This window comes from Caretta caretta, chromosome 15 (assembly GCF_965140235.1).
Source record: "Caretta caretta isolate rCarCar2 chromosome 15, rCarCar1.hap1, whole genome shotgun sequence".
NCBI classification, from domain to species: Eukaryota; Metazoa; Chordata; order Testudines; family Cheloniidae; genus Caretta; species Caretta caretta.
Genome location: NC_134220.1, coordinates 19,994,404 through 20,006,684, shown reverse-complemented (window position 1 = coordinate 20,006,684; position 12,281 = coordinate 19,994,404). Strand labels below are relative to the sequence as shown.

The following is a 12,281-nucleotide window of genomic DNA, read 5'->3' as shown; positions in this document are numbered from 1 at the left end:
GAGAGTCAGTAACAGCGCTAGGACTAGAACTTGGGAATTTTTGGCCCTCAGGTCTATGTTCTGATCATCAGATCATGCTACCTTTTTGTGCATCAGAAATAAATAATAGTCTTTTTCCTAAATAACTGGTAAAATAGGTTTGTATTTTAATTATAAACCTAAATAACTAGCGGTATGTGAAAATGTGTTTTCCTAAACAGCTGACGCCGATTGAAAAGTATGCTTTGAATTACTTGGAATTATTTCCTGAAAACAATGATCAGGGAAAGCAGAAAGTCAATGAGGTAAGGAAATACATTTCACTACTGGGAATATACCATTATAAAATTGGTAACCAGTATCGCTGAGGCTTTCGTGACAGCCCTTTGTGCAGCTGTGGCGCAATACAGACGGTGACACACATTGTCGATGAATGCCCACTGACTAGGTGGCCTAGAAGAACTGCATCATGCCACTGAAGATGCCATCGCTTGGCACACGCTGAATAAATAAATAAATTAGAAAAATACTACTGGAACTCTTGTCACTGAAGCTTTGTTTAAAATGGTTGTGCTTAATATTACATTAAAAAAAAAAGACTAAATAGGACGAAAAAGACTTAGTGAGCATTTTATCCCTTGCTAAAATAAGTTTTGTGTATATGGATGGCGTGGTAGGTTTGTTTCTGTGTCCTGGCATTTCCTGTCTTACTCCATGAGAATGCAGGTTGATCTTAGTAAACTCTTCGTACCACTATGCTGTCATGTCAATAAATACATCCATTCCTTAGTTATATCCACATATGTGGCAATCCACTTTTAAATATCATTTAATTTTTTGTGAAAAGCTAGGCAGTTACTTTCTGAGATTGCAATGCTGTAAAGCTTAATTTAATTGTACTGAATTTCCCTGTTAAAGAAGTCGAAAACTGCAAACAGAGAGTGGGAACTCAATCATATCAAAGAACTGAGGGAAAAGGAAGATAAAATGCAGTTGGAAGAAGAGGAAGAGCTCCTAACCTACACCAGGCAAGATGCATATAACATGGTAATTTCAAAGTAACCTTAGTCCTCGTCTGTCATGAAATTATGTATTTGTGATGATCAGTGGTGCATTTAAGAGTGAGTTGGTGGTACCTGTTACACTGGCTCCCACCTTGTATCCTTTAACTCTAGGTTGTAGTCTTGTCCACAGAAGTGACCCTAATCTATCCTAATTTTGAAGAATTGATGGTTTCTGTTTGGGGGAAAAAAACAGCAAGTCCATAGGCTGATTTGTCTTGACATCTGGCATTGTTGGCAGTGCTAAGCAAAAAGTGGGAGCTCGAGAGAGAGGAGGGCAGAGGAGAAGCAGGAGGAGATGAAAGCACTTAGCGTCTGGGAGTGATAGTGTGCTGCACCTTGAAGCTGATCTTTTTCATTAATGCACTTAGTTACATTTACTACAAAATTAAATATATTTACTATAGTTATTGTAACTATACCTATTCATTGTTAGCTGCTTGTTTGTAAATGTTGGGATCTCTTCACTGGTATCATTAAGAGTTGTAAAAAGAAAAGGAGTACTTGTGGCACCTTAGAGACTCACAAATTTATTTGAGCATCAGCTTTCGTGAGCTACAGCTCACTTCATCGGATGCATAGTTTGTTTATTGCATCCGATGAAGTGAGCTGTAGCTCACGAAAGCTTATGCTCAAATAAATTTGTTAGCTTCTAAGGTGCCACAAGTACTCCTTTTCTTTTTGCGAATACAGACTAACACGGCTGCTACTCTGAAACCTGTCATTAAGAGTTGTATCTTTCCTGTACAGGAGTATGTCTGTGAAGACCCAGATGGACAAATAGAAAGAATGTCAGTAAGTCAGTAACTTTTTTTGAAGAGGAAATAAACCTATCTTCAGTTAGTTAATCAATCATGATGACATATATCTGTGTTTTTTGCAGATTTGGACTCCCCTTACTCTGCCTTCAGATCACGATAACGTCTACATTGATTCTGTTATGTGTCTGATGTATGATTCCACACCAATTTCAGAGTCTAAGCTGCCCCCTTTGTTTGCCAGAAAGGAGAGTAAGCAATTCAGAATGGATCCACCTGGTAGCTTTTCCTTATTTATTTCTTTGTGAAATTTTCCATTTTATTTACAATCTCAAGTGGCCAAATTTTAAAAAACATTTATATGTTCAAACCCAAAGATTAGGGTGTTTGTATACCATTTCTCTAAGCAAATTAGATTTTTTTTATATATGTGAATGATTTTGAGTGCTGACTTAGAGACAGGGTGGAGTGCCTTTTGAAAATTGTGTGCCAGAAGTCTTAACCTTTTGTATTCTCTGAACTGAAATAGAAATGAATGAAATTAACAGGAACTGAGCGGTGAAACCTGTGTTATTCTTCCCCCCCCCCAGCCCCAATTAGACTTATTTCCTGTCTTGAGAACCACATTCAGTACATTATCTAAACTACAGTAAAAATGAAAGTGAAAAACTATAGTAGCTGTGGTGTAGTAATATTTAAAGGAAGTCAAAGCTATTATGATAGAAGAGTTAAATTAGAAATCACTGGTCTTATTAAATTTATTTATAGTTGACAATAAATTGGAGGTAGACACCTTTTTACATGCAAAACACAGGATTGTGAACACTTCTCCAGTAGAGCCAGATGACTGGTATAGTCATCTTTTTGTTATGGATTTTTTGCTTTAACAAAGTTCCACCCATCCTTTCACTGAAAAGGTCCCCTCTTTCCACTGATAGCTGCAGGTCGGAGGAATAAACATCGTCATGGAGAGGTGGCTATTCCTCCTCGGTCACTGTTTCACCGAGGGACTCCAAGAACGTTGAAAATGCGTCGAAAGGTCAATGAGCAGAAGACCATCCTGCTGAAACAGCAAACATATTTTGCAAAACCTTTGCCTGTTGTTGTCAAACCAGCTGCTGAGGCAGCTGCTGGGCAGGACAATCCTGAGTGGCTGATCAGTGAAGACTGGGTGCTGCTACAAGTAACAAAGTCCTTCTGTTCCATTATTGGGATTTTGGGGTTTTTTACTTTTAACTATAGTTTGTTTATTGGCTCCAGAAATAACTTTTCTCTGACTTTCTCTCTCCAAAGTTATTTCCAGCATCTGTGAAGTCTAATTAATTTGGTGACATCCACACACACAAAACATTTACTTTACACTTTGTAGTATTAGTGGTGTCATCCTGAGTCTTATACCTTCTTCTTTTCTAGGCAGTGAAACAATTACTGGAGCATCCTTCAAATCTTGCCATTATGTCACCGGTGCACACACTCAATTGGGATCTTGTTAGTGACCTTGTTAACTCCTATAGCCAAGTTTATCACTCACCAAAACAATGCCAAAATCGGTATGAAAATGTTGTTATTCCAAGAGAAGAAGGAAAGGTGAGTTTAAATTGAATTGTGCATTCCTTTAAAACACTAGGGGCACCAATTTATTCAGTTTTCATTGTAGACTGTACAGCATTTTGCTTGATTTATTGTAAAACTGCCCTAGTGTTCAGCAAGCATATACTGCAAAATTCTGTATACCATGGTCTATTGGCAAGCATTATACACATTTCTCACACCAGACAATCAATATGGAGTATGTTTAATATATCACATTAAATAAATTTACAAAATGTATTCCACTAATACTGGACAACATTTTACATGCCTACTTTGACTGCCTAGTTTGAATAGATTACAGTGGTGTAACAGAGTACAGAATATATAGATTAACAAAATAAATGATTGTGATTACATCTGATATTAAGGAAGAATTTAAAAAATCTGAATTAACTTTGATACTGTGGTGTAGATTATAACTTTCACTTATCAACTGGGTACTTCCATTTGATCCAAGCAATAGCGGTTCAGTCTTCACCAAAGCCTGATTCTCTGTCATTAATTATGGATTGAAACAGACATCCTGGAATAAAATGAGAATAATTTGTAGAGAAGAGCAGACTGATTTTAGAGTTTGTCAGTGAAACAAGTTACAGCACAGTAGTAAATTCTGTTTGTATACATCTTAATTAGAGCTAAACGAATAATTTATTTTATATTTGGTAGTCACACCAAAAAATCAGAAAAAAGATTTAGTTTCTAACCACAACTAAATTTGTTTTGTTTTCCTCACCTAAATGAAAGAACAAAAACATTCTTTTGTTGAGCCAAATGAAATATTTTGAATGTCAAATCAAATCAGTATTGTTGAAATGATGTGTTAAATCAATATTGTCAAAATGAGATGTCGATGTTTCCAATTTTTTTCAGTTTTTTTTGGTTGAAACTATTTGCTGAATTTGACCTGAATTCACAAATAGTTTGAGCTCCCTGTCCCCCAAATGCATTTTTTGGCAAATGTTTACTATTTGCCAAAAATATTTCACTCAGCTCTTGCTTCTCTACAGTGTAGAGGCAAACGTGTTAGTGTTAAATCATTAATTCTTTGGGTCAACTCTAATGAGTGCCTCCTGGATTAGTCGTATCTTTCTGGAAGTGATTCTTTGGACTCAAATTATCAGACTTTATCACATACCAACATTGAGTCATAAGTGAGGCTCACTGAAATATCTGTGCAATTTAGAAGCATTGCTGTTAATTGGCTATAACTATAGTGTGCAAAAAATAAAACTGAAATATTGTAACGTCTTCTGTTTTATGACTGATTTTGAAGGTCATCTAAAGGAGAAAGCAAAAACTAGTTATGAGTGTGGTTTTCAGAGAGAGTTTACACCTGACGATATCAAATAAAACAAATTTTAAACTTAATTTTGCACTATATAGTAAACCACAAGTTTAAAAAAAATTAAGTTCCTAACTTTCTTTCATCAATATAAAGGATTTACCTCTTTGCAATCATGTCAGGGAGATAATCCAGTGATTATTACAAACTTAACAGTTAAGAGAAGTTGAGTTATAAGAGAAGAGAGAGAGAGACAATGCACACACCTATTATTATAAAAACATTTCTTGAGTCCATAGAGTAAGAGAGGAACCACAGATATGAGCTTATTATTTATGCAAATATGTTTTTCCCCCCAGAAAAAGAAACACGGTCTGATCATTGGGAACAAAACTCATATATGTTATTCCTTGCTCTGACACTCACTTGATGAATGACCTTATACAAGTCACTTCATGTCTTTTGACTCAGTTTTCTATCTGTAAAATTAGGAAATTACATGGTATTTTCAGGTTTAACTGACATTTCCAAAATTCCCTGATGGTGAAAAGCGCTATAGAAGTGACTATTTAATAACAGATTTGTTGGTAAATTTTAAAACAAAAATGACAAGGCAGTTATTTCTTTTTAGTTTCTTCAAGTGGCAAAAAATTGAATTAGAATGTGTCAGAGTCCGGTTTAATATAAACCATAATTTTTGAGATATTACAGTGGTGAATTATGACATTTATCATCTGATGCTATTTTTATTTCAGAACATCAGTAGTCACCCTGTTTGTGCCAGACATATCTATGCTGAAGACCCGAATGCTGCACACACCCAACTTTACATGAGTCACTTTGATTTAATGAAAAAGATAGCAAGAAGAAGAAGTCCCTCAGTTAAACCTCTGTATGTTTACTTAAAGCCCATATCATTTACATGTTTTAAATCTGATAAAAATGATGTTGAGAATGATATTCTCTGTGTGTGTGTGTGAGAGAGAGAGAGAGAGAGAGAGAGAGAGAGAGAGAGCGAAAGAGTGATGCAAACACACACAGACAATTCCATTATACTTGTCAAAGGCATTCTGATTCCACAGATATTCTTGTGAATTTCAGTTTGGGCATGATTACCTTCCTGAAGAATCCAAATCATGCTTCAGAAGTTGTAATGTCTCAATTGCACCTCCAGCTAGCTGTATGAATGGTGAGGTGGGCATGCCCCACTGATTAGTTATCTCCTTTATGCCCCTCTTAATCCCAGCAATATGGCTACCATCCTTTTGGGTAATGAGACCTGCATAAAACTCTGCAACTATGGTCCCACCCTAAGAGTGACTCTTTAAAAATGGCATTGTGAAATTCATTGATTTGTCCATTTTTTTTAGGACCGACAACCTGCAAACTTACAATGAGCTTTTAGAGCCAAACTGGGTTCTTTACATGTCATGCATCATATCCAGTAAGAAGGTCTGCAGATTGAATTGTGCGCTCTACCACACCCGTGCCATCCCATTGTGGTATAACTAGGGTTGTTCTAACCTTAGTGAGGCCAAAATCTGAACTATGGGGTACAACAGGTATAACTGAGGACAAAGTAGAACAACAGTGAAAAGGGAAGTTGGAAGTTTTGTTAGATGGGTCGGGACCACTGGGTCTTTTGGCACATGCAGAAGCATGAGAGGCGATTTTAAGACTGGGATAAGCACTATAGTTTGGTTCAGCTAAAATGATCAGCAGTGAAATAGTTGCCAGCTTAAACATCAACACTGTTATCTTCATATTTCAGATTTAAAGGCCATTGATATAAACTGGGCACTTCACACATCTAGCTACTCTGAAAAGGATATCTAGCCATCAGAACTAGCCAGGCAAGGACTGGAGTGCATGTTGCATCTGTTGAAAGGGTGGCAGAACTCTTGCTGCAGTGTGTTTGGGTCAGACAGAATTCCTTCCAAGGATTTCCAGTGTCTCTGCACATGCTATAGCATGACTGTTACTTGAGAGCCACAGTCCTACAACTTCTGCTCATCAAGAGAGGGGGAAGTCTGAATTGCTGTAAAAGAAGGTTATTGGAGAAACCTCATTGTTACTGTATTTTTGGCAACCTGGATCAATAATAATTGCTGTATTTTGGCAACCTGGATCAATTATTTTTAGGACATCCAAAAACAATAGCTGATTTTCACTTTTATGTTTGATAGGAAGGGAGAATGGGAAGATGATGGGCAGGATATAGATCAGGATTAGGGTGTAAATCTGAACTCCAGTCCTTATTTAGTCTTTTGTCGTCTCTTTTGAACCTTGTAGACATCAAACAAAGCCTAGTCTATGCACACAGATGCATCAGTTTAACTAAAGGTGTGATTTTTTTTTTTTTGATACTTTGTGTATGGACACTCTTAAGGCATGTCTGGACAAACTGTGTGTGTGTGTGTGTAAATCTACATTGCTCCAGCCTGCTGTGCACTGGCTGCATGGTACCTGCGCTCTAGACGATTCCTAGTACATTTCACCTATTGCTGTTTCAAACAGCAGTGTATAAAGCGCACCAGGGAACTTCTAGCATGCATCAATAGGATAAATCATGCAGGGTCACACCAAGAATTAGGCCTGGTCTACACTAAAAGTTAGGTTGACTCAGCTGTGTTCCTCAGAGTTGTGAAAAGTCCACGCACTGAGCTCTGTAGTTAAACTGACCAACCCCCGCCATAGACAGCACTAGAAGAATTCTTCCATCAGTTTAGCTACAGCCTCTTGGGGAGAGTGGGGTGGATTACTTATGCTGATGGGAGAAGCTTCCCGTTGGTATCAGTAATGTATACACTGAAGCACTACAGCTGCAGTGCAACTGCTGTGCTGCTGTAGCGTTTCAAGTGTAGACAAGCCCTTAGTGTGCAACAGGCTGGCATGCTGTGGTCTTTCACCCCAGCTTGCTGCACACTAACTGTTCATCTAGACAAGCTCTTAAGTAGATTTAAACTTCCTTTATATAGGTTCAGGGCAAGGTAAACCGATATAACCAGTTTTAAACCAATAGAGCAGTGGTGCCCAAACTTTTCAGGGTAATGCCCCCCCCCCCCGCCCTGTCTGCATCCCCCCAGAACTAGGAGCATGGACAGGGTAAAGGGGCCGCAGCTGGGGGTGAGTCTGGGGTCAGGGGCTGGGGTCAGATGGAGAGCCGCAGTTGGGGGTCATTGCTGGGGATGGTGCCAGAGCTGGGAGTGGAGCAGGGCTGGGTGTTGTTCTCTCCCTGTCCGCTGTGGGGGCTGGCCTGGCCCCCACCACCCATGTCTCCCCCAAACATTCCTCTGAGCCCCCATACAGGGGCGCACCCCACAGTTTGCACTCTGCCATTTACATTGGTCAAACTGGACAGTCTCTACGTAAAAGAATAAATGGACACAAATCAGATGTCAAGAATTATAACATTCATAAACCAGTCGGAGAACACTTCAATCTCTCTGGTCACGCGATTACAGACATGAAGGTCGCTATCTTAAAACAAAAAAACTTCAAATCCAGACTCCAGCGAGAAACTGCTGAATTGGAATTCATTTGCAAATTGGATACTATTAATTTAGGCTTAAATAGAGACTGGGAGTGGCTAAGTCATTATGCAAGGTAGCCTATTTCCCCTTGTTTTTTCCTACCACCCCCCCCCCCCCCCCCAGACGTTCTGGTTAAACTTGGATTTAAACTTGGAGAGTGGTCAGTTTGGATGAGCTATTGCCAGCAGGAGAGTGAGTTTGTGTGTGTGTGTCCCTGGGAAAAAAAAGGGGAGGGGGGGTGAGAGAGCCTGGATTTGTGCTGGAAATGGCTCACCTGGATTACCATGTACATTGTAGGGAGAGTGGTCACTTTGGATGAGCTATTACCAGCAGGAGAGTGAGTTTGTGTGTGTATGGGGGTTGGGGGGTGAGAAAACCTGGATTTGTGCTGGAAATGGCCCACCTTGATTATCATGCACATTGTAGGGAGAGTGGTCACTTTGGATAAGCTATTACCAGCAGGAGAGTGAGTTTGTGTGTGTATGGGGGTTGGGGGGTGAGAAAACCTGGATTTGTGCTGGAAATGGCCCACCTTGATTATCATGCACATTGTAGGGAGAGTGGTCACTTTGGATAAGCTATTACCAGCAGGAGAGTGAGTTTGTGTGTGTGGTTTTTGGAGGAGGGTGAGAGAACCTGGATTTGTGCAGGAAATGGCCCACCTTTGTTTATCATACACATTGTGAACAGAGTTGTCACTTTGGATGGGCTATTACCAGCAGGAGAGTGAGTTTGTGGGGGGGGCGGAGGGTGAGAAAACCTGGATTTGTGCTGGAATGGCCCAACTTGATGATCACTTTAGATAAGCTATTACCAGCAGGACAGTGGGGTGGGCGGAGGTATTGTTTCATGATCTCTGTGTGTATATAATGTCTGCTGCAGTTTCCACGGTATGCATCCGATGAAGTGAGCTGTAACTCACGAAAGCTCATGCTCAAATAAATTGGTTAGTCTCTAAGGTGCCACAAGTACTCCTTTTCTTTTTGCGAATACAGACTAACACGGCTGTTACTCTGAAACCCCACAGTTTGGGGGCCTCTGCAATAGAGTATGTCTACTTGTGTTCGCACTGCTTTAACTAAACTAGTTTAACTAAACTTGTGCAAGTGTGTAGATAACCACAAAGTCTAGGGCCCAGAAGTAGATAGAATTAAGTAGTAAAGGGAGAGAGGACCTAATTCTCAGTGCTCAAATCTTTTCTTATTCACAAGCTATTAGTCATGATGCAAGATTTTCTGTTCCTGGAGGTTTTTATAGAGCCTTTCAAAAATCAGCTATTTAAACTATATCATATTTACTTCCAGTAGAAATAACTATGATAAGCCATCCTCCATGATTCACGCTGCATTCTGCTGTACAGAGTCTATGTCAAAAGAGCAAAAGGTACGTTCTCTCACTCTAGAAGTTTACTTTATTCTGTAATGTCATCATGTGCTTTATGTATGTATTATTTGTATAAGCAACATTTAAATGGGTTGTGGAAAATTCATATTTTTCATGGACATTTCAAAATCATTCTATAGCAGTGTAGAGTATTTAAACCCCATTTGCCAGTAGATCAAAGGTATCAGCATTTCTTCCACCTATGTTAATTCCTCTGGGCTTTGTCCCTTTCCCGGGCCAGGAGGTCACCTGATTTCTTTGTCTTCAACCCTTTAGCTCTCACCTTGCAGAGGGGAAGGGCCAGGCTATCAATTGCCAGGAAACAGGGTGTCGGCCATTCTCTGTGTCCAGACCCCTGCACACACCTGCCTTCTAGGGCTCTACAACGATCATACACCCTTATCCCACCAGTTGTCACAGAGTCCCCGGGCGATGCTCTGGAACTGCTCCCAGTGAAGCCAGTCAGGACTCTGGGGAAGTCTCCTTTCTGTGAGCAGCCTGTCTTCAGGACACATAGCTCACACAGCTTCCACCTTCCTGGGTCTGACCTCGGAGCATTCAGCATCCTCTGCCCCCCTGTGCGCGTCCCACAGTGAGTCCACCCAGGTGGGGTCCTGGGGAAGCCAGAGGGTCATGCACCCCAACTCCGCAGTCAGACGTGACAGTCAGCCAGCCAGTAAAACAGAGGTTTATTAGACGACAGGAACATGATCTAAAACACAGCTTTGTAGGTGCAGAGAACGGGACCCCTCAGCTGGGTCCATTTTGGGGGGCAGTGAGCCAGACAACCACGTCTGCACTTCACTCCTCGTCCCCAGCCAGCCCCCAACTGAAAACTCTGTCCAGCCCCTCCTCCTCTGGGCTTTATCTCTTTCCCGGGCCAGGAGGTCACCTGATTCCTTTGTTCTCCAACCCTTTAGCTCTCCCCTTGCAGGGGGGAAGGGCCTGGCCATCAGTTGCCAGGAAACAGGGAGTCGGCCATTCTCTGTGTCCAGACCCCTGCACACACCTGCCCTATAGGGCTCTGCAACAATCATACACCCTTATCCCACCACCTAGATACTTAAGAACTGCATAGGGGAAACTGAGGCACCCCCACAATATTCAGAGGAAACATTAAGAACAGTGCTGCTTCATCACCTTTGAGACCGACCTGAGCGGGGTCACTTTAGCCGGTGACCTGGAGAAGTTCGAACCCACCAACGTTCCCATGGATGCCCCAGCATCTCTCCCATTCCTTGGTGAGAGTTACAGCAGGCCCTTCCAGTTTCACGCCCTCCCTTATGTCAGGGGTGGTTGATAGCACTTGCATGCTGCATATGGGAAGGTTTATGCAGCCTGTGCCCTTTTGCCACCCCAAAACCCCCAGGGGTCGAACTGGGATCGGGTCTTCTCCCAGCACTCCAGTCTGGAGGGCTGCAATTTGGGCTCTCTTGGTTAAGAGCCCCCATCTTGACCTGGGCCACATAGTGTTCACTTACAGAACTAACATGGAGACATTCCTTTCTCAACAACCTTGTCTCCCCAACAAGCTGGCCAAACAAAGCCACTTGGTTATAGGACTGTTTAACTTTCTTAACAGCTTTCACTCCATCTGAGACCTTCTCAAAGCTGTCCACACTGGATCTTTCAACAGGAAAGTCAGTGGCTTGGTGTAACATTCTTTTTCACTGACTGACCAGTTGCTTCCCCTCTCAGACAGCTTCTTGCTGAGAAACACTACAGGGTGGAATTCTTGATCCGGTCCTTTCTGCATTAAAACTGCTCCCGCACCACGCTCGGATGCATCTGTGGTTACTAGGAATGGTTTGTCAAAGTCTGGGGTACTTAGTACAGGGTCAGACATGAGTGTTGCTTTAAGCTGGTTAAAGGCCTTCTGACACTCTTCGGTCCACTGAACGGCATTCGGCTGTTTCGTTTTTGGTTAGTTCTGTCAGCTGCGATTTGGCTGTATTGCGGTACAAATTGCCTGTAATAACCGGCCAAGCCTAAGAAGGATTGGACCTCTTTTTTTGACTTTGGGACAGGCCACTTTTGGATAGCATCCACTTTGGCCTGTAGGGGGTTGATAGTTCCTTGACCCATGTGGTGTCCAAGGTAAGTCACTGTGTTTAGGCCTATTTGACACTTCTTAGCCTTAACAGTTAGTCCTGCCTCCCTTATGCACTCGAAGACTTTTTGTAGATGTTCCAGGTGTTCTGCCCAGGAATCTGAAAATATGGCCACATCATCAAGGTAGGCAACTGCATATTCTCCTAATCCCGCTAGGAGACCATCTACAAGTCTTTGGAAGGTGGTGGGTGCATTCCGCAGCCGGAAAGGGAGTGCATTAAATTCATACAGCCCGACGTGTGGTGAAGGCTGACCTTTCCTTGGGGGATTCATCTAGCGGTACTTGCCAGTACCACTTGGTTAAGTCCAAGGTAGAGATGAACTGGGCCCGTCCCAGTTTCTCTAATAGTTCATCTGTGCGTGGCATTGGATAGTTGTCTGGGCGAGTTAGTATTTAAACCCCATTTGCCAGTAGATCAAAGGTATCAGCATTTCTTCTACCTATGTTAATTCCAGATCCATTTCTTTTTCAGACTTTGTGGCTTTTAAAATGTCCACAAAATTATACCAGATCAGAAGCAGAAAGGCACCATGTTGTATTGCAATATTTTTATGAAGTCATTCAAACTCCTCTGATCCA

At 41.5% G+C, this 12,281-nt stretch overlaps 1 protein-coding gene across 11 annotated transcripts in view; it reads left to right on the top strand.

Annotated features, from left to right (window-relative positions):
* LOC125623191 (E1A-binding protein p400) overlaps positions 1-12,281 on the top strand; it is a 56,531-nt gene that overhangs the window by 38,580 nt on the left and 5,670 nt on the right. For 8 of the 11 annotated variants that reach the window (XR_012665072.1, XM_075119998.1, XM_048822151.2 and 5 more), the window contains 8 exons: positions 201-284; positions 898-1,026; positions 1,791-1,835; positions 1,924-2,077; positions 2,737-2,981; positions 3,212-3,385; positions 5,429-5,565; positions 9,511-9,589. Coding sequence is in view for 10 of the 11 variants with exons in the window: in XM_075119998.1 (XP_074976099.1) it covers positions 201-284; positions 898-1,026; positions 1,791-1,835; positions 1,924-2,077; positions 2,737-2,981; positions 3,212-3,385; positions 5,429-5,565; positions 9,511-9,589 (1,047 nt within the window). In the remaining variant the exon portion in view is untranslated. The remainder of the gene's footprint in view (positions 1-200; positions 285-897; positions 1,027-1,790; positions 1,836-1,923; positions 2,078-2,736; positions 2,982-3,211; positions 3,386-5,428; positions 5,566-9,510; positions 9,590-12,281) is intronic. The other 3 variants (XM_075119996.1, XM_075119999.1, XM_075119995.1) reach the window with 3 other exon arrangements.